Genomic DNA, 22,878 nt, shown 5'->3' with positions numbered 1-22,878 from the left:
ACTGGCAAACTTTTATCATTTACTGATATTATTTGAGCGCTTCTTGCTCACCTCCTTTGGTTCCTCTCTGCCACCCATTGGTTTTAAGCCTGAGTCCATTTGGGGTATGTTGCCAAGACACTCTCTAGCCTGCCGCTGCTGCCGCTGCCTCTGCATAGTCCCTTATAGTGTCAAGGTCAATTATTGGATGTTTTAGATGCTATCTAGCCTCATTCGGTCACTCTGTCATTGCCATGCTGTTGCCCATAATTTTGGCATAATGGTGCGATTAAGCAGCCTCAGAGGTATCCATGCATGCTGCCCCTGCTGTTTCCTGTCCATTTCCATGGTGTTTCCATCCTTTTCTGAGGTTCCCAGGTGCTTGGCCAAGCTTCCCTGTGCAGATCCTTGGTCCCCTTGAAAAATGCTCGAGTCTCCCATTGACTTCAATGGGGCTCGTTATTCGAGACGAGCACTCGAGCATCGGGAAAAGTGTGTCTCGAATAACGAGTACCCGAGCATTTTAGTGCTCGCTCATCTCTAGTTACTTTGCCTGTTATAACATTACATGGTCTACTGTACTGAGGCAACCTTGATAAGAGGGTATACACTATTTAAGATCAATCATTTCATTTCTTATGCTTGCATAATGAAGCAGAGCAACTGGTTTATGTTTACACATTTTTCAAGTTTTTGATCTAGATGCTTGAGTTTAGGAGTGGATTTTGGTGGTTATTGGCACAAAACTGTGTCGGCGCTTGTAAATTCGACACCTTTCAGGGGCTTTTATTCTTTATAGTTTTGTGGCACAATTTTAGGTGAAAAGTAAGCAGCCAAAACCTGGTCTAGGTAGTTCTTCATGAATGTGGAAACAGTTCTAATACTTTTTATTTGTGTGCCAAATTATTAATCCCAAATTGATATACCATTTATACCTGAGTATAAGCCGAGTGTTTCAACACAAAAACTGTGCTGAAAAACCCTAACTCGGCTTATACTCGAATCAATCTCTTTACTACCTTTCCGACGCCCCCCCCCCCCCCCCCCCGCCAGTCCTCTTCCGTTCCAGCTGCGTCTTCGACTTCCCACCTGGCTGCACTGTACACACCTTGACGTCAGCCGCTTGCTGATATCACAGTGTGCGCTTCCTTCTACTAACTGACTAACACGTATGCAAGCATGTTTCTGTTTCACCTTCTTGGCCCCACATATCTGTATACCTGCCTTCACTGATCACTGCATCCAAATGCAGCCAGTGATTCTATAATAGACACATTACAGAATGGTCAAAGATGGATGGATGAGATGGATTATGGGATCTTATTGTTTCTATATTCTCTGTGGACAGTTCCAACATGGGATAAGGCAATTTGTGCCAACACTGCATGTCAATATAGTTACATTATCACTGAATGCTATATTAGGAAATATAGGGATAATGAAGAATCAGTAAAGGTTTACATCTTTTACTATTCTATAAGTTCCTTTTTTTCTCAAATTATTTGATAACTCATTTTAAGAGATGTATCAGAGTTCTTCTATATTTTTAATTTCTTTTAGGTACTAAATCCTACATCAAAGATTGCATGTGTCATTACCACCTTATTTGTATTTCCACTAGACAGTCTTTGAATTTATTGGATTAAAAGTACAGTATTTTCATTTTGCTTCATAAAGTTGTGTGAGCTTTGGCAATGATCATGTCTGGACTACAGAAACACTGCTGTAAATATGAGGGCCCCATAGCATGAAGCACATATTTCCTTCTAGTTTGTTGGTTTGGTCCACTGATGGTTTTCAATTCAGCAGCTCCACTAAAACTAACACTAGCCAGCCACAGCCCTTGTACACAACCAAACTTCCATTACACTACGGTGTTGTTTTCATTGTGAATGGGCATATCAATATTATTTATTCAAACAATATGGAAAAGTAAGGTATTTACTGTGTAATAATTGCAATTGAATAAAAAAGAGCACAGGAAAGTTCTTAAATTAGATCTAATTTTTTTGACATGTAACTGGTTATGCCTGTAAGAACCCCAAACATCAAACATTTGAACATTTTTCTATGCAAGGCCAAGAAAAATGTATCCAACTATATCTTAGTGACCAGTAGTTTTTTAGAGCTTGTGTCAATCAAAGGAGGCAATATCAGACCAAATATGAGTTAGCAACCACCTGTGGCTTGCCTTGACCTCAGCTTGCTTTGACTACTCTGTGCCTGACACCTTGGTGCTTCCAACCAATCTCCTGACCTAGCCTGGCCAGCTGCTGTTTTACTGGGACTACCAGGGGCGGACTGGCCATTGTACCCACCGGAAATATTTAGCGTGGAGGAGGCTGGCATTTACCATGTCAGCTGTCCGGCCCTCCCTGCAGCTCCGCAGCTTGGTGTGGAGGCGCGGAGCAGTGACGTCACTATCCCGCGCCTCTACACCAAGCCACAGCAGACCGAGGGAAGAAACCTGTGCTTAAAAGGGTGAGTATGATGTTTTGTTTTTTTTTTAATGATAGAATGGGGACAATAATTATTTCTGGGGCGGGAGGGGGGTGCAGTAAGGCTGGCAGGGGGCATTAATTATATGTCGGGGGGCATTATTCTATATCTTGAACTGGCGGGGGCATTAATAATATGTCTGGGGCGGGGGGCATTATTCTATGTCTGGGGCAGGCTGGGGCCATTATTCTATGTTTGGGGTAGGCTGGGGGTATTAATTCTATGTCTGGGGCAGGCTGGGGCCATTAATTCTATGTCTGGGGTAGGCTGGGGCCATTAATTCTATGTCTGGGGCAGGCTGGGGCCATTAATTCTATGTCTGGGGTAGGCTGGGGCCATTAATTCTATGTCTGGGGTAGGCTGGGGCCATTTATTCTATGTCTGGGGCGGGCTGGGGGCATAAATTCTATGTCTGGGGCGGGCTGGGGGCATAAATTCTATGTCTGGGGTAGGCTGGGGGCATTAATTTTATGACTGGGGAAGGCTGGGGCCATTCAATTTATGTCTGGGGCAGTCTGTGGCATTGATTCTGTGTCTGGGGCAGGTTGGGGGCATTAATTTTATGGCTGGGGTAGGCCGGGGCTATTATTATTACACCTGGGTCATAGTCGGAGCTCTATCAATACTGGGGTGGAAGTGGGGGGTTAAGGAGGTTAAAGGAGAGAAAGAAGAAATACATTATCCTTCCCATTACAGTGTGTTACATTATGGGGCACTATTTGTGTGGTACTAATATTGTAGGGGGCTCTATTACAGTATTTGGGGCACAGTATTGGTGGTAGCAGAAGAAGGGACAATGGGAAAGTGCAGAACATAAGACGTCTGTGTGGTAAACTCTGCAGGAAAGCTGTGTACCTGGAGGAAGAGACAAGGTGATGGTGGAACTAATGGAGAAGATGAGGAACGAGTACAATCAGAGGAGACGTCACCTGATGTCACTGGATGCAATAGGTATGGATCTCTCATGTGTTTTCTTTAGCTGTATATGATAAATACTGATTTTTTTGCATGTTCGCTTCTGTGTATATATGTAGTATTATAGTAGTTATATTCTGGTACATAGGGGGCAGTATTATAGTAGTTATATTCTTGTACACAGGGGGCAGTATTATAGTAGTTATATTCTTGTACATAGGGGGCAGTATTATAGTAGTTATATTCTTGTACATACCGAGCAGTATTATAGTAGTTATATTCCTGTACATAGGAGAAAGGTATATAAGGCTTACCGGGTCGTGTGTTTGCATCATTTACTGATCGATAGGTCACATTCTTTGCACATTAGATTCACGTACTAGTAAAAGATGTTCTTGTTTTGCGCTAAGGCCATCTACCAACAATTTGTCTGTTATAACCCCACCCACATTATCTGACCACACCCACTTGTTTTGACTCCGCCCATAAAATGGGGCCACTTTTACAGTTTTTTCCAGGGCCATTTTAAATTCCCAGTCCGCCCCTGGGGACTACTATGAGAGGTGGTAGCATTTGTAGAAGTGAAGTCCAGATGGTGAAAATGGTAACAAATTGAAAGGGTCACTAAGATAATGGGATAAGTTCCAAGTCAAACTGGTCTGGTGGTACGATCCACTATCCACTGTCTGTTAAATATTTATTAAATAATACAACAAACAAACATACATTATGTCAAGACAGCAAAGAAATGTGAGCCATGCACTTCCCACAACCTCTGTCCTTGCTCACTTGCGAACTCTACTCAAAACTGTAGGCGACAATTGGGCAACAGTTCCTACCATAGATATTTAAAGAAAAACAAACAAATAGTTAAAAAGACAGGAAAAAAGGCAAAGTCTAACAGCCCATGTCAAAACCAAGATGGTGGCGAGGTACAAAATTTGAAACAATGGTGTAGTCAAATTTCAGGCAAAGGGTCACAGAAAATTCACAGCACAATATCTCAAGAATTGTAGACAGAATAATTCTGTAGCCAGAAAAACAAAGTCAATAACAGACACAGGTATAATAAACAAGCAGTTATCAATTTAGTGAGAAAATGCCGCAGCATAAGCCCTCTGGTGCAGGCCTCCAACACTCCTATATGACTGTGTGCACATACATGTACTGACCAAAGAGGCTGATGACCTGTCAAACAAACAATCTTCCACTGAACAGTAGTGGCCCCTAGCCAGGAGAACGCATCTGCAGTCAATTCCAGTCGTTCCAACAAATAAAATAAAAAAGGTTTACACTCTGTCCTAAAGTTGCAAATGTATTAAATTCTCTGCCACCAACTCCCATCTCCTCCGTTTACACATCCCTCACTGAGAGAAAATATTGAAGTGGCAAATATATGGTTCATGTGTCCATTTCTCCCTCCTACATTATATTCCCTAATGGACATGCAAACCAATTTCCTACTTCCTCCTGTTTGTTCTACATTATGAAACTGAAAAATATGAAAATAAAAAATAACAGGAGTGTCAAAATCTCAGTTACTAGTAAATTACACAAGTATCTACTGTGTATCAGCCTACAAGTATCAGCTTTGCTGTGCTGTGTTGTTTACAACGTTCTGGGATTTGGCTTGTGTTGGGTAATAAGTGCATAATGCGTACGCCTGTTTATATTCCCTGCTTGTGTGCAATATTTCTAGGCATGTGTTCTCTTTTACCCATCTATCACGAGCTGCATCAAACTCCCTCATGATGATGTGTCTAATTATTTGCGGCTCAAGTAAATTAGTAACTGGAAAGATTTCACATTTTCCTACTGCTTAGTGTGGCCTGAAAACCACAGGAAAGAAACAACAATTCAGATATTCATTCTAAAGGCCTTTTGCAATTAAGCAATAAATCCACCGTGAGTGGGTGCTGCTCCTGGAAGTGAACTCATGTAGACAAATAAAATGCCCACATATTGAATTTGTAGGACTCGAGAATAGACCATGTCAACATTTGGGCCCAAGTTACACAGCCACTTCTCTCCATGGTTTACCGCACACAAACTTACTCTGTCTACTGTACGTAAGTTATTTATGTGTTTTTAGAAGAAGAAGGAGCAGATCAACAGTTTTATATGTCATGTGACGTAAAAATATGTAAAAGTAAAACTTCTATAATGCGGCACTTGTTTCAGAACATCATCATATTTGAATTCAACAGAACCAGAAAACTAAGAAAGAGTTACGTGCACTCTATAGCATATACTGTAGGGTCCATATTTTACTTTCCTTCACATATACATGTATTTGGCCACGAGGCTATCGCACCTGTAAACTTCCACATTAAACCCCTTACCGATGTGTGACGTATTAGTCTGTCACACATTGGCTGAGCCCTCTCCATACAAGGTGGGTGTTTTCTGAATATTGCAGCAAACACCCATGTTCGGTGTTAACCGTTCGATCGCCACTGGCAAAGCTGCCAGCAGTGATAAAAAGCCAGCAGCATGTGTGCTCTGGCATATTGTCTTGGATCGTTGCTCCCTCTGATGTCATCAGGAAGCGTCATTTGTGAGACCCAAGGCTGTATGTTTTCTGGCCATTTGTTACAATATGCCACATTGTAATAAATGATCAGCCCAAATTTCCAAAACATCACTTTTTGCAACATATAAAAATTGTAATAATAAGTGATCCAAAGGCTGTATAGTCCTCAAAATGGTAGCAATGGAAACATAATCTCGCAAAAAATGACATGTCACACATCTCCATGTACTGAACTATACTAAATTTAGTATCCCCATGATAAAGGAGACATGTCATTTGTACAGTGAAAGTTGTAAAACCAATTCCACAAAGGAAATGGCGCAGATGCTATGTGAGTAAGAGAAGGAGGAGGCCCTGACTATCAGAGGAGGAGTGGGACTTCGGGGTCGCAGCAGTGTGAAGAAGAGGATGACTTGGGAACGAGGGCTCATAGAAAAGTAGAGAACATGGGTGTTCAGGCTGTGTGGGAAGGCTAGGGGCATAGTGGTGTAGGCTGTGCAAAAAAAGTGAACATGGGAGATGTTAGAGATTTTTATCAGGGCTCCATCAACCCTCCAGCAATTGTAAGGTGATTGTTACAGAAAGAGGATAATATGGCCACTGGTACTGGGATGAACAGCATGGAAAAGACACAGACACCTGATCATAAGTTACACTCAAAATCACACTTCATTCCAAGCATGCAGTTGTGTATATAAAACAGAAACATGCTTTGCAGAGGAAGTGGAGGTGGTAAAATGCTGAAATGCTATAGGCTAGCTTGAATATACTTTGAGCAACTCCCCTTTCCCAAAACACACTGATGAACTCTACATATCATTTCTTAGACTAAGCACTGGTCTCCAGGGAAACAGAATGTTATCACTATCCCAGCTACAAAATGTACTGAAAAAAAGGCTCCTCACTCATCAAAATAAGAAGAAACAGAAGAAAAAGGCTAAAGGACAAGCTATACTAACAGGAGTCAAGGACTAGCAGGCAGATTATTCAAGATGATGTATGAATCATGAAATGGATGACAGTGTACAAGATGGCGTCTGGGTGAACAAGATGGCATCTGGAGAGAAATATGATATCTCTCACAGAGATTTTTGAGAACCTGAGAAGGAGATCTACATGGGATTAATGCTTTGTGAGAAGGAGGCAGGAGTATGTTATTTACTAGCTGGCAACAGCCTCCTCTATCCTCCCCTCTCCATGGACTTGTTTTTGTGTATATGTATATGGATTTATTATAAAGAGAAAATAATCTGAAGAGAGGAATAAGAAGAGTAGTCTGATAACACAAAAGGGAAGCAGAATCCGTTAATAAGATTTAAAAATGTTTCTTATATAAATCTGTTCTACAAAGCTGAAGGAACATTTTAAAGCCATGAATCTCTATTCACCAGGCTGTAAAGAAGTGTGAAGGTTATATTGTTTTTACTGGTTGGCTGTAAGGGAGTAACTGGTTCCATAAAAACTTAGAAACAATGCAAGGCTTCTGCAAAATAGCAAACTATGCCCTTGCCCTGAGAGACACGAGACAGGACTACAACTGCTATCCCTGTGCCCAATACTAAAATCTTTAGTATAAGTAATGTAAATATTGTGATAGCAGCGTAAAATGTATCCCAAGCAATTTCCAGAGATCACAGCCAAGTGTTCCCACAGATTATTCATCATCAGCTGTGTGACCGGACACAATGTCTAAAACGCATCTTTCCATTCATCACAACAATCATGAGGCAATGTAGGAAATACAGCTATTTTAAGCCACAGCATATTAGAAACATATTTTTTCCTATTATAAACATGTTCCTTCTGCTTTGGATTTTAAAGTAATAAAGCTTTTTCCAAACGTATTATGTAGAGGTCCCTTCTTGCAGCTCATATAACCAAAACTACTAGGAAGTGACCACAGCACATTCATCCCATTTGTAGATACAGTGTGCAAAAGCAACAGGTGAAAATATTAAAGGGAACCCTGTCATCAGAAATTGACCTAATAAACCATTACCAGTATGTTGTCAAGCAGTTGAACAGCTTCTAGGTCATGTTTCCTTCATGGCCCAGCGTGATGACAACATCCAGAAAATCAGCTTTGAAGTGAGATGTAAGTTAGATGAATAAAGTCAAAGAGGCAGAGAATTGAACACAAAAGTTAAGCTCTCCCTGCCTCTGAACACCTCTTCCCATGTAGTTGACATTATACACCAGACTTCTGTAGATCTGATCGATGATGTCCCTGGACACAGGACCATCAATTACAGTAAAAAGGGGCATACTAAGGCAAGGAAAGCACCACTTTAGTGTTAAACTCTCTGCCTCCTTGGCTTCATAAAACCTCACTTCAAAGTTGATTTTTTGGATGATGCCACCACACCAGGTGCTTTGCTCCACATGTTACCTGGGTTGACTCTGCATACTTTTCTCAAATTGAAGGGCTTGTGGCGATATGACCAAAGCTCCATTACCATTTTTTAGGTGCCCCTTGATGGAATGCTATATTTTATGTACACTGCTCAAAAAGCTCAAAAAATAAGGGGAACATTAAATCACAGTGTAACTCAAAGTCAATCACCAGTCCAATTACGAATCAACAATGATTGTGAATCAATTTCTCCTGATGTTGTGGAAATGGAACAAAACACAAGGAAAGGAAATTCTAAAGGAGTGGTTCTGTAGGTGGTGAACACAGACATTTTATCTGCTCTCTTACTTTTTAGCTATTGTTTTGGTAGCATTAGTAGAGATCTACAACCTACAGAATCTGCTCAGGTAGTGCAGCTCATCCATGATGGTACATCAATGTGAGCAGTGGCAAGAAAGTTAGCTGTGACTGTCAGTACAGTGTCCAGGGCATAAAGCAGATACTAGGACAGGGAGTAACTACAGGGGTAGCAGCATAGCATGGAGAAGGTGTATCATTTAATACATATTATTCTGCACAGTATACAGCATAATAAATAATAAACAGTGCACATCTTCCAGAGTACCCACCTGAGCCGGCAGCATAGGTAAGAAGTGTTGAGGAAGGAGGAAGCAGAATGGCAGGACTAGGAACCTGTCATCTCTACTTCATGCCATCTACTTCCTCCATGTGGTCAGCAGCTACTGGGTTTCATGAAGTCAGATCAATGGCCTCTAACACCCCACAGTGAGTATAGACATCTGCATGTAAAAATGTATGGAGGTGTATCCTTTTAAAAGTTTTTTTATTTTCTTATAATCCACATATATAAATCTCCAATACATTTACATATAGTATACCTAACAATCACGTAGATAATATACTTTCCCATCTCTAGCCTAGACAAAAAATACATATTGTACATATTGGCATATTGGGAGTTAAACATCCAACCTTAGGCAAGAGATGTTATATTACATATACATATATCTAGAGATTATACTTCATAGTATACTTATCTCCCCACCCACCGACCCTCCCCCCCCCCCCAAAAAAAAAAAAAAAAAACACAGACAAAAGTAAATACATTGTTTCCCTCTCTCCACTCTCCCAGAGTAGTTATCACTAATTAGAATTTTCCTCAATCTCCCTCTCCCCACCCCTCCCATATTTCCATAAAGAGCTTTGGTTTATTAGTTCTTTCCAGGTAAACTTTTTCATATAGCAACATTTTTTTAGTGTAAACAATCCAATCCCTCACCCTTGGGGGGTCCGTTGAGATCCATTTGTAGAGAATAACTTTCCGTGCCCAACATAGAAGCTTGTTTACCCTACCTTCTTTCTTATCTAGTTTAGAGGTTCCCTGATTACCAAATATACATAGTACTGGATCACAGAATATTTGTAAATTGAGTCTTAAATTTATAATCTCAATAATCCCTTCCCAATATTCTTGAATATAAGCACAGCTCCAAAACAAATGGACAAAGTCTGCCTTTTCTTCCCCACACTTAGTACATTTTGAGTTGTGTTCCTTGTACATCCTAGAGAGTCGGTAAGGAGTATAGTAAAGCCTATTAACAATAAAAAACTGCATTATCCTCAACTGTGGGTTAAATGAAACCTCTGGTATACTTTTTAGAATATCTTGCCAATTTTCAATCCCTATTAATCCATTTACACCCAACTCTTTCTCCCATTTATGAAGTGGAGTCAAGCAGGGGGTTTCAAATTTCTTTCTTAAGAGTTTCCCATATATAGATGCCATTCTCCCTTTTTCCCCAAACTTTCACAGTTCTTTAGAAACTCGTTTACTGGATTTTTTTCATGGTTCATATCCATCACTTGACTTCTTAGGGCATGCCTCAACTGAAAATATCTAAATAGATCATGGTTTCCCAATCCAAATTCCTCCCTAAGCATTAGCCATGATTTGAGAGCCTGGTTATGGAAAATTTGTCCCATATATTTAATCCCTTTATTAGTCCAAAAGGGGAATTCATGCAAAAAATAGTCATCTTTCCATCCTCTATTACCCCATATAAGAGTATCTTCATAAACCCCCTTACTATGAAAAATTTCACTAATACCATTATATGTAGAGACATATGTATGGAGGTGTATAAATGATGTGTATATGCTCTATGGGGGATATTTATCATACGCCCTGCCAATGGGGTACGACACAGAGTTTATTTCTACGCCAGGCCCATGTGAAAATTCGACGGCTGCAGCACCTGCGCAGGTGTGCCGATAGTAGGGCCTCCGCTCAGCCGCCTCCACCCCCCCTTAATGCGCCTTCACATCCTATAGGCGTGAAGGTGGCTTATTAGGGAAAAAAATTGCGTGTACATATGATGTGTACATGCCGTATGTTTGTGTTTGTTGTGTATATGCTGTGTATGGTGTGTATATACAGTATGTGTTATAATATGACGCATATATAATATATGTGTATACACTGTATGTATACGTGTTTACATATATACATGAGTGTCTAAATGTGTGTATGAGTGTATAAATGTGTGTGATTGTATAAACATGTGTGAGTTGAGATATGTATATTTTTAAGGGGAAAGGGGGTCCCAATCAGATATCTGCTATAGGACCCAGTAGAACAGAGGAAAAGGAGCAGTCGTGCCAGACACCCAGAAAATGACCTCCAGTAGGCCACTTATATATATGTGTCTGCTCAAACTGTCAGATGAGCAGGCTAGTGAACGCCTCCAACACAGCCAACCGTGTTTTAACACCAGGTGAATGGAACGCAGTATCAAGCAGCTTTAGAGGTAACTGATACCAGGCAGACTAAAGCGCCAGCACCAGCACTGCCGGAGCAGTGTAGTGCGCCCCTTCAGATAAAGCTAGTTTCAGCCCTAAACTGTTGGATAAACCAGCATCTCCCCAAGACCCCAGTTAACGGGTCTGTAGCTGTGTTTGTAGCCTGCATCTCATTGTTAGTAACCATCGTTGTAAACCTGTCCCACATCCATATGTAGCCAGTAAGCCCAGTATGTTTTATGTGTAAAATATTTACTCCAATACTATATAGGACTAATCTAAATATAATAGGTTAATGCTAGAAATTTCCTGGGGCTATTCGATAATTTTTTAGAATTATATTAGTCACTAATTCTAATTGAGCAGACCTGACCTTGAATGCCAACATTAGTTTCTATTACTCATCACAAGTATATCCAGAGATCTAGACAGGTAAATTTCTAGACCACAATGTAGTCTATTCAGAAAAACAGAATCAAATCACAGCTTAAACTTCCTACATATTGCTAAATAGTATGCATCTGAATGAAAGCAACTAATTATACTGTAGATAAACAGTAATGTTAGTGCAGAAGCCTTCGCAGTCTGTTGACCATAAACCACAAAACCAAGGGGAAGTGTGGGTGAGTGGGGGCAGATCAGGTGGTCAGAAACCTCATGGTGTCACAACCCTTGCTTCGTACTGATTGGCTGCTAATGTGTTTGGGCACTGTTTAAAATCTCCGAGACCTGGCCAATTCCACAGCACAACATTGCTCCTGCTTGTCACACAATCCACTGCTGAATACTGGAGAAGAGCTCCTTGAGATTTGCTGCATCATCTACACTGCAGACAAGGTAATGCATAAAGAGAGTATATTGCTATATTTTAGCATGTTGGAACAATCTATCTCAATATGATAAAATAATCTCATTATGTTATAGATACAAAGCTGAAAATGAAAACTGCTGTGTTCATCGTCTGCCTTATAGGCATGGCCTGCACACTGCCTGTGAGTAGATCTATCCGTATACATATAATGGTTGCATAGATACTGAAATTTAAAATATCATACAAAATTTCTATGTTCAGAGATTGTAATTCTAGTCCTCATTTTATACCATATTTTAATTATAATTAATGGAGTTTATAAGCAATACATTCAGTTACTAGATTTTTTTTTATTTTACAGGTTTCAAACTCAGATTCTTCACATCAGGTAGGTTTTTAGAACCGCTGCTAGATTTCCAGATGCCTTAAAGATATAGCAAAGCTTAGGGTGTCATCTAAGCAGCATATAATCTATTATTAAAATCCAACAATTAAGTAATTTTACCTCTAAACCTATGATTAAAACATGGCTTATTATTTGTTTTGAGGATGTTTTAATTGTTGGAGTGCTTTTCCATATGTAACATATAGAATATATAATGTACAGTACAATAATCATAAACAGTAAAGATCTTGGCAAGCAATTATCATCCAAGGGTCTAATACTGCGATGCCATTGTCTTTGAATTAGTAGGTATTTTACCATTGTAAAAAGAACTGAATTATAAATAGTTTAGACAAGTGTTCTACTTGTATATATTGTTGTATTTTCAGGAGTCCAGTGAGAGCCACAGCACATCTATATCAGATTCTCATCCAGATTCATCATCATCAGAAGAACATTCCAGAACAGCTCCAACTGTGAATGGGGCAACAGCTCAGACTATCTTTACAGACAATTTTGCAAGAGGAGATAGCTTTCGTCGCAGACGTGCAATCAGGGTAAGGTTTTCTAGACTTCTACTATTACACTACATAATTGATAATACAGATACATATAAACAATCAGAACCATAAATAAGCAAATGAATACATACGGTAAATTAAAAGTCAACAAATACAATAAAACTGCACTGAATGCCCTGCAAATACCAATGCTTACTACTAAAGGGTATTAACTTTCAGTGACAAATTTATCAATGTCATTCGCTGAGTGCTATATTTGGGGAAGTTTGACATCATTTTTTTTCAAGTTAGCTTTTAGTAGGCTTACTTGAAAGTGTGAGATTGGGATACATTATCAGATCAATGATTGTCTGCCAGTCAGCACACTCACCAATTAGATGTTTTAAGAGACATCAGTGTTCACTTTGATCAGCAAGGATTAAATAACTCATTTAAGTACAGTATTTTGCATCACATAAAAGGCTCACGTTAGAAGTAGAACTGTTACATCTTAAAGCCTCTTGGGTAGACACATTTGAAAAATGTCTATAGATATTTAAATTTAATTTATGCTATCCAAATTCTGCAGCACTAATAATTATGATGTGTAAGGGTACCTAAAATGCTGTACTGTGATTGCTTGATGGCAAGATAGTATTATGAGCATATTTGAGTTTGTATGCAATGTAAAGAACATATGCCATCAGATTTACTTATGGTAGACTGCCCAACCTTCCCTGTTCATTTCCAAAGCAAATGGCACCGTTTTACTTGTGTAATGGAACATGTATATACTTTTACAAAAGACTTACATAAGGAAAACAGAGCCATTGACTTTGCAGAAGAACATGCATGGAAGTTTGTGGAAGTTTGGGGAGTCTACAGTAAATCTGATGGTAGATGTCCTTCAAGAGGCCCACAGTAAAATCTTTTTGTTCTTGTTTTTTCCAGTCTTCTTCAGAATCTTCACACCAGGTTAGTATTATGCTTTCCTATTCACCTTACTTAGTGTTCAAAGCATATGTAAAATAACATAATACAAAATAATCAATATACATGATTAGTAAAAAATCTGCCATAATGGCCAAATTATGCAATCAGTGTATGAAATAATTATGCAAACGAGGAATAACTTTTTTTTTTTATATAACTATGCAGATTTTGATGTGCTAGTTCTTTCTGACATAATGTGGTGGCGCTCATTCATACTAAATTATTAACATGCTGCTTGAATCACCCTGTCAGATTATTATATAGAATTTATAACACATTGTAATTCCAACTTTAATTGTATCGCATATGTTTATTTCAAGTTCATAAGTACATAAGCAGCAACATATTTCACAGCACTGTATAGAGGTTATCACCATTCATATCAAGCCCTGTAACAAGAGGAATTCACAGCCTGATTGTCTAATTTCCCTATATCAAAAACATACTGTTCATGGCCAGTGTTTAAATTCCACACAAATAGGGGGAAAACATCTACATTAGAAGAACAATTGAGTAAAAAAGTATACTGTTTTATCTATGTTATAGGACACAAACTCAATCGAAAGCCACAGTTTATCTGATTCTCACCCTGACTCTTCATCAGAAGAGGTCAGTGTTGCCCCTACTCCTGATGGCACAACTGTTCTACAGACAAGGGATAACTTACTTCGTCGTCGTAGACGTTCCCTGAATCAGGTAGGACTTTAAATACCTTTACATATGGTGCCTTCTTGTATTCTATAGTCTAAAGTATTCCCATACACATCAAATGAAAAGCGTCCGAGTTTGCCAAAATTGGCGGATTTCAACAATTTTTAGCTGATATCTCTGAGGCTTTCAGACATATTTCTCAATTAGATAAGGATCATGCAAGAGTTGTATGAATTAGCTGAAACGGAAAGAAACTACAAAGAACTACCCAGCCTCTGCACAACACAATATTGCATTAAATTATAATGAACACTAAGTTATTGTTGTGGAGGTCCTGAAAAGTTGATAAACACTTGCTACCACCTTCCCTTGGAGATTTCAGATCATTATTGATTCACCAAAATATATTGACCAATACCATTTCCTTACACACAATCATAAAATACTGGAATCATGAAAGACTGTTTTCTTGGTATAGGTTGCACATGGAAGCTCCTCACATCATTCTGAAGAAAGTGTGACCACTGAGAGCACTAGTCACCAGTCCCACCCATCTGAGAGCTCAGAAGAAGACAGCCAAGAGCATACAACTGAGAAGAACCTACTACAAGCAATCCTTGGTGCAACTACAGCAGATCCAGACACTTCTGAAGAAAGCTCAGAGGAGAGGACAACTCCTGTGTTTGAGCCCTGAGTATGAAAATCCATCATCACATTATCTTCTGCTGTCCTATGTTTTTCTACTTGTGTGAATGATTTCTGTTCTGTCAATGTAATTATTTAGTGAAGCTGCTCAGAACACAAATATGATCCAATGTCAGAGATGCCTTGCCCTGTATAATGTAACACTCTATGTCAGTGGTGGCGAACCTATGGCACTGGTGCCAGAGGTGGCACTCGGAGCCCTCTGTGTGGGCACCCAGGCCATCACCCCAGCATGAAGTTCACCAGACAGGACTCAAAGAATCTTCCTACAGAATCTTCCTACAATGATAGACTAATTTGCCCTCCTCTTTTCAACTGCGTTGGTGTCCTTAGGAGGCTGAACGATTGAAGGTTGTCAATGAACAAGGAGAAATAAATTACTGCTTAAATTTCTGCGCCGGCACTTTGCAATAAATAAGTGGCTTTTGGTTGAAGTTTGGGCACTCAGGCTCTAAAAGGTTCGCCACCACTGCTCTATGTTTTCAGCAATCCAGCCAGCCATAGCTTTCCCCTCCTTAACTTCTGCAAGAGTCTACAAGCTCTAACTCCTATAATAATACATCAATTGAGTTCACTGTGGTTCCCAAGAAATGACATTTGAGCTGCAAAAAGCATGATAGCAGCATTATGAGTCTAAAAAGGGCTGTAAAAACATTACATAAAGGGCAATTTATATGAAGGCATCAAAATACAACACAATTCATACATCCTGACAAGAGTCACCAAAAGCTGCACACACCAAGCTGTCATAAAGTGCTGGTGCTGCGGCTGTTGTGAGGAGCACTCACTTAAATTATGGATATAAATGATTATTGTATGGGCTGCTGATGAACACTTCCTTTACAGACTACTTCTATAACACTAGGGACATGTATGCAATTTCCAGTGTCTTGTGCAATGCAGAGATACAGATTCTTCTGCTGCAAGCATTCATACTTGATTGTAATGTATAATGAACTGTATAGAATGAACTACCTATATGTTTTACCTGTAATTTTCCTCTGTATCTCATTTACATAAACATCATTTTGGTATTTTCATTTGAAGTGTAATAAACAGTTAAAGGAAACAGTTGTTGTGATTTATGGGATCTCATATGTCCTTATGTGTACTCCTGTCCTAGGAGTCGTAGTTGTGTTATCAAATCAACACCATCATTTTCCATCAACACAATCAAACTATTTTTACCTGTGTCAAAGAAAACTACTAAAGCTTCATTTAAAAAAAAAATAAAAAATTATTTGCCACAAAAACAAAAAAAAAACAAATCAATTACACAGTTTACACACTGGAGTTGACATGCTTAGCTTGTTAAGCTGGAAGACAAATGGCCACATGCCTGCTCTACAAAGTTTGCGGTGTAAAAAGTAGAGAATATATTAGGGAAGAAGCATAAGACATAAAGGGTCCTGCAAAGAAATTAACATTTATTTGGACTCTTTTTTTCTTCAGTTGTATAGAGGTTTACACTGAGGCTACATTCACATCAGGTCTTTTGTATATGGTCAGTGTATACACATATTGTGAGAAAATGAGAGGTGTTGTTTGGGAGAACTGGTATCTGTCATACAGGCTAATGAAGGGTGTGTAGTAAAAGCCCTGGATTTGTCTGCAGTAATCTAAGGGTTAATGCATACAGGTGGTAAGCAGGAGCAGTCTGTTAGTCTATGTTGGACTAGCTAGCATAGAGACCTTGTTATTTCCGTACTGGGCCTGCTTATAATGGAGTAGTGGTAGGCTGGTAGAGGCAGGGGCACACCTGCCACGCCTCCTGCTCAATGAGGGGGCGGCACCGTCCGGCACCTTGCTCCCAGACGCTGCCGGCACTTTGCGCCCGCCCCCTGCTGCAGCCAACACCGAGCTTCCGCCCCCCCCCCCCCTGCCGGCCTGCACCAGCACCACTTTCCAGTGCTCTGTCTGCCACCATGCTCCCGGCCGCCAATGTGCTGCCGCCCCCTACTCCCCGCATGCTTTCGCTCTCCCGGCTTTCGCTGTATATGTGTGTGTGTATATATGTGTATATATGTATGTGTGTGTATATATGTATGTGTGTGTGTATATATGTATGTGTGTGTATATATGTATGTGTGTGTATATATGTATGTGTGTGTATATATGTATGTGTGTGTGTGTGTATATATGTATATATAGGTATGTGTGTGTGTATATATGTGTATATATGTATGTGTGTGTATATATGTATGTGTGTGTGTATATATGTATGTGTGTGTGTATATATGTGTATATATGTATGTGTGTGTATATATGTATGTGTGGCGCACTGGATGCATTTTATACTACATAATGATATGCTGTATGCATTTTATATTACATGGTGATACGCTGTATGCAGTTTATACTAGTTGGTGGCATGCTGGATGCATTTTATACTACATGGCGGTATTCTGTATGCATTTTATACTACATGTTGATACACTGTATGCATTTTATACTACATGGTGGCACGCTGTATGCATTTTGTACTACATGGTGGCACGCTGTATGCATTTTATACTACATGGTGGCACGCTGTATGCATTTTATACTACATGGCGGCACTCTATTCATTTTATTCTACATGGCAGTACGCTGTATGCATTTAATACTACATGGTGATACGCTGTATGCATTTTATACTACGTGGCAGCACGCTGTATGCAATTTTTACTACATGGCGGTACGCTGTATGCATTTTATACTACATGGTGATACGCTGTATGCATTTTATACTACATGGCGGCACGCTGTATGCATTTTTTACCACATGGTGATACGCTGTATGCATTTTATACTAGTTGGTGGCATGCTGGATGCATTTTATACTACATGGTGGCACGCTGTATGCATTTTATACTACATGGCGGCACGCTGTATGCATTTTATACTACATGGCGGCACTCTGTATGCATTTTATTCTACATGGCGGTACGCTGTATGCATTTTATACTACATGGTTATACGCTGTATGCATTTTATACTACATGGCGGCACGCTGTATGCATTTTATACTACATGGTGGCACGCTGTATGCATTTTATACTACATGGCGGTACGCTGTATGCATTTTATACTACATGGTGATACGCTGTATGCATTTTATACTACATGGCGGTAAGCTGTATGCATTTTATACTACATGGTGGTACGCTGTATGCATTTTATACTATATGGCGGCACCTGTATGCATTTTTTACTACATGGCGAGGGGGGAGGCGTCTCTCTACTGCTCGTCTCAGGCAGCAGACAGGCTTGGTACGCCCCTGGGTAGAGGTGCGCCTTCTCCATACGGTTTCGGTTCTGGGTTTCTGCAGGTCACTGGACTGGTTAGAGCTTGATATAGACTCCAGGCCAGAAGCAGTAGGTGAGGCTGAATGCCGGACTGTGTTCATACAGGAAAGATAACTGAGTGCCTCAAGATATTTTGCTGGCCAAGAGCGTGTGCCTGGCCACCAGGTGCATGTATAGAGAGGGACCTGCTATTGTATTAGACAGTACTTAGGGTGATGTCACACATGGCATTTTTGGTCCATTTTTAAACATCCGTTTTCAGTCCGTTTTTGGCAGTTTACCATGCGTTTGGCTGCTTACAACCTGTTTATCTATTAAGATAATTGGGAAAAACGGACTAAAAACGGACCAAAAACGCCATGTGTGACATCACCCTTAGAAGCATAGGATTTGTTTTTGCCTATGCTGAGGCTGAATTGAACTTGTTTGAATGTGAATAAAACACTTGATTTGGACTATAACCTGTATGTGTCCCTGCTTCCTGCACTACTACCTAGCGTCTACCAGAGTGATTCCCCACAATAGACATACACTCGTAGATGGAGGCATCCTTTTGCCCCTGTCTGCATTGTATATGTCCTATAGGAAAACACATGATGGAAAGACACAGCAAGCTACAACTTTCTCTCCTGCTTCCTCAGCCTTAGCGAAGTATATGCTTAGTGAAGGCCATTGAGGGACCGATGGTATTGCAGTGCTCTGAGTGTACACTGAGGGTGCAAAAACAGCATCTGGAAACGTGTGGTTGCACCCTTAGGTCTCATTCACATGGCCCTCTGGGGGGATGTATGTGCAGCCGCAAACTTGCGGCCGCATATACACTCACCGGCCACTTTATTAGGTACACCTGTCCAACTGCTCGTTAACACTTAATTTCTAATCAGCCAATCACATGGCAGCAACTCAGTGCATTTAGGCATGTAGACATGGTCAAGACAATCTCCTGCAGTTCAAACCGAGCATCAGTATGGGGAAGAAAGGTGATTTGAGTGCCTTTGAACGTGACATGGTTGTTGGTGCCAGAAGGGCTGGTCTGAGTATTTCAGAGACTGCTGATCTACTGGGATTTTCACGCACAACCATCTCTAGGGTTTACAGAGAATGGTCCGAAAAAGAAAAAACATCCAGTGAGCGGCAGTTCTGTGGGCGGAAATGCCTTGTTGACGCCAGAGATCAGAGGAGAATGGGCAGACTGTTTCGAGCTGATAGAAAAGCAACAGTGACTCAAATCGCCACCCGTTACAACCAAGGTAGGCAGAAAAGCATCTCTGAACGCACAGTACGTCGAACTTTGAGGCAGATGGGCTACAGCAGCAGAAGACCACACCGGGTGCCACTCCTTTCAGCTAAGAACAGGAAACTGAGGCTACAATTTGCACAAGCTCATCGAAATTGGACAGTAGAAGATTGGGAAAACATTGCCTGGTCTGATGAGTCTCGATTTCTGTTGCGACATTCGGATGGTAGGGTCAGAATTTGGAGTCAACAACATGAAAGCATGGATCCATCCTGCCTTGTATCAACGGTTCAGGCTGGTGGTGGTGTCATGGTGTGGGGAATATTTTCTTGGCACTCTTGGTACCAATTGAGCATTGTTGCAACGCCACAGCCTACCTGAGTATTGTTGCTGACCATGTCCATCCCTTTATGACCACAATGTACCCAACATCTGATGGCTACTTTCAGCAGGATAATGCGCCATGTCATAAAGCTGGACTCATCTCAGACTGGTTTCTTGAACATGACAATGAGTTCACTGTACTCAAATGGCCTCCACAGTCACCAGATCTCAATCCAATAGAGCATCTTTGGGATGTGGTGGAACGGGAGATTCGCATCATGGATGTGCAGCCGACAAATCTGCGGCAACTGTTTGATGCCATCATGTCAATATGGACCAAACTCTCTGAGGAATGCTTCCAGCACCTTGTTGAATCTATGCCACGAAGAATTGAGGCAGTTCTGAAGGCAAAAGGGGGTCCAACCCGTTACTAGCATGGTGTACCTAATAAAGTGGCTGCATAAATTGCAAGGAGAAAGAGGGGAACTGCATCTAAATGGCTAAAAATGCACAAATAGTTGTTATGCCATTAAAAAATTAAATGTTTATTGTCTCAAAAAATATCACACTTAACAAACATTTAAAAACACTTAAAAAGCACAATAGATGTGTGATTGTACCTAAGCATGAACTGCTTGGGTTGTCTGCAGTTCATGCTATAGCTGCCTATCCCCAGGTATGCCTATTGGTGGTGATGTCTAGCTGTGGATGATATAAGTGTGAATGATAGAGTATCTTACTGGTTATGTAAGTATACTTAACTCTGTTGAAACAGTGTCATAACAGCAGCACGAGTAGGAAATAATCCTAAATGTATAAGAGGTAGAATGTCACCATGTCCAATAGTGAGGGATAGGGGCTCAGCTCCCCACGCGTTCCGCCAGCGTCTGGCTTCCTCAGGGGTAAATGTTTTTGGTGTAGGATGATGTATTTATCCTAAATAGTGGGTTTGCTAAGAGGGGCTCACCTGTGTAGATGTGGGTGTGTGGGCGCTGTATGTTCCAGGTTGTTGGCGTGGGGTGGGCTGACCGCGCATGCGCCGGCCGAAGTCCCGCGAGACGGACACAATCCTCCACCTCCTGCTTGCGTCCGTCTCACGTGACCCGGCCGGCACACCCCCGGCCGCCCCCACCACGCGTGTGTGTTGCCAGGGTGATGAAGTCTTGCCTGTAAGTCCGTGCACATTGTTTAGGACCAATTTAGTGATATGTGCAGCATGTCAGGAAGTCCAAAAAAGGGAACTGTGTTGTTTTAGTGCTTGAACTGAGTCATTTTCATTGGACTCTGCTTAGTGGAGAAAGAACATGCATTGAGCAATGCTAATATATGCTCTATTGTTGGATGGTGATATTCTGCATGCAGCTAATGTAAGTGCTATGTCTGTCTGTGCAGGGGAGTATGAAGCAGGAGGGTACATATGGAGAAAGCATGTTGAATATATATATAGAGGTGTGCAGTACATGAAAATGGGTAAATCAATTATAGAATTTATAATATATGAATTGTATACAGTTTATATGAGCTTTAAGTGATACGCATTCGAGTCCAATTCAAAAATAGTGCTATTACAGTGCCTATTTGTGAAAAATTAAAGTCTTTTGTGAAGTATAAAAAAAATGTGGACCTGCATGTCAAAAACTGTGTCGTGGGATTCTCTTCTTTTTTCATTTTTATGCTTTTGTCTTTGTTGTCTGTTCCCAAGTGACTAGTTGATTATCGTGCTTGGTGAATAATGCTTCATTACTGTGCTTATCGTGAATTCTCATTTCTTACAGCAATCCTCTGGTAGAAGTGTTTTCAAGTCGGTGAGTTAAAGTTGTCATATCTGCAAAAAATCAACAAAGAAGTGACAGCATTTGTGCATAAAATTTATCTTTTTGTTTTTTCTCTTTTCCTTTCCCCCCTTCTTCTTTAGCCACTTTAATAAAGTGGCCGGTGAGTGTATGTCTCCATAGACGGCAATGGTGGCTCAGCAGTGGTACGGTGCCACACATGCTCTATCTTTCCCTGTGTCTGCGGCTGTGCGCCTCTTTTTTTCTATGGAAAGGGGAGGGGGTCACCTCCTCTCCAGGGCATACCGCTGTGTGAATGTACCCTGGGAGGTTCCCAGTGATGTCACTGTCCATGTAATCACCTCAAACATCAGCAGCAGCCAATGTTCACAGGAACAGCTGTGTATTCCACAGCGTCAGGGGGCCCCATCATCCAACCTGACAAACTAAACAATGGAGGATGTACACCATTATATATATTATGCTGCACATTGTACAACATAATATGTGTATGACATATATGTGATGTTTATATACTGTATCTGTGATGTATATACGCTGTATGTGTACAGAATGTGTATGATGTGTATATATACTGCATTATGCTCTATATGTGTACTATGTACACTGTGTAACTGTAACTCACATTTGTGAATATATAAATATGTATATTTTTAAGGGAGAAGGAGGGCCCCATTCAGAAGTCTGCTATGGGGCCCTGCCTCTCCTAGTTACGCCACTGCTTATAACTTCCCTTGCACCCTGACAGAATCATCTGTGTAGTCCCAGGGGTTGGGCTTTGGTCTGGATGCATTTCAAAAAACAACATGTGACTTGTCTGTGCTCCTCAGCTCTTGGCCCCCACCTTTCTGCTCCTGTACAGCTCCTCTCTCCCCCACTGATGTCAGGTTTAAAGAAAATGAAGTTCCCTGGTGACAGGTTGCCTTTAAAGAACAACCCCTTTAAAGGCACACTGGCCGCCTTCCCATGTCCTTATAGCCTCCTGTAATGGTCCCCACAGTCCCCTCAATGTGAAGCTAGTGGTGAAGCTAGTGATGGGTCCTTCACCCCTAAATGACTTACCATAAGCCCTATCACCCAATAAAATTGGGT

General features: G+C 40.7%; 1 protein-coding gene across 1 annotated transcript; it reads left to right on the top strand.

Moving 5' to 3' along the window:
- Positions 1-11,793: 11,793 nt before the first annotated feature.
- LOC140070423 (uncharacterized) lies at positions 11,794-15,289 on the top strand. Its single transcript, XM_072116942.1, has 7 exons — positions 11,794-11,936; positions 12,024-12,091; positions 12,272-12,298; positions 12,685-12,852; positions 13,747-13,770; positions 14,335-14,484; positions 14,918-15,289. The coding sequence occupies exons 2-7, from the start codon at positions 12,038-12,040 to the stop codon at positions 15,131-15,133; spliced, it is 639 nt and encodes a 212-aa protein (XP_071973043.1). The 5' UTR covers positions 11,794-11,936; positions 12,024-12,037; the 3' UTR covers positions 15,134-15,289.
- The last annotated feature ends 7,589 nt before the right edge of the window (positions 15,290-22,878 follow it).

This window comes from Engystomops pustulosus, chromosome 1 (genome assembly GCF_040894005.1).
Source record: "Engystomops pustulosus chromosome 1, aEngPut4.maternal, whole genome shotgun sequence".
In the NCBI taxonomy this organism is placed as follows: Eukaryota; Metazoa; Chordata; class Amphibia; order Anura; family Leptodactylidae; genus Engystomops; species Engystomops pustulosus.
The sequence above is the reverse complement of the archived record's forward strand: the minus strand, read 5'-3'. Positions and strand labels throughout refer to the sequence as shown.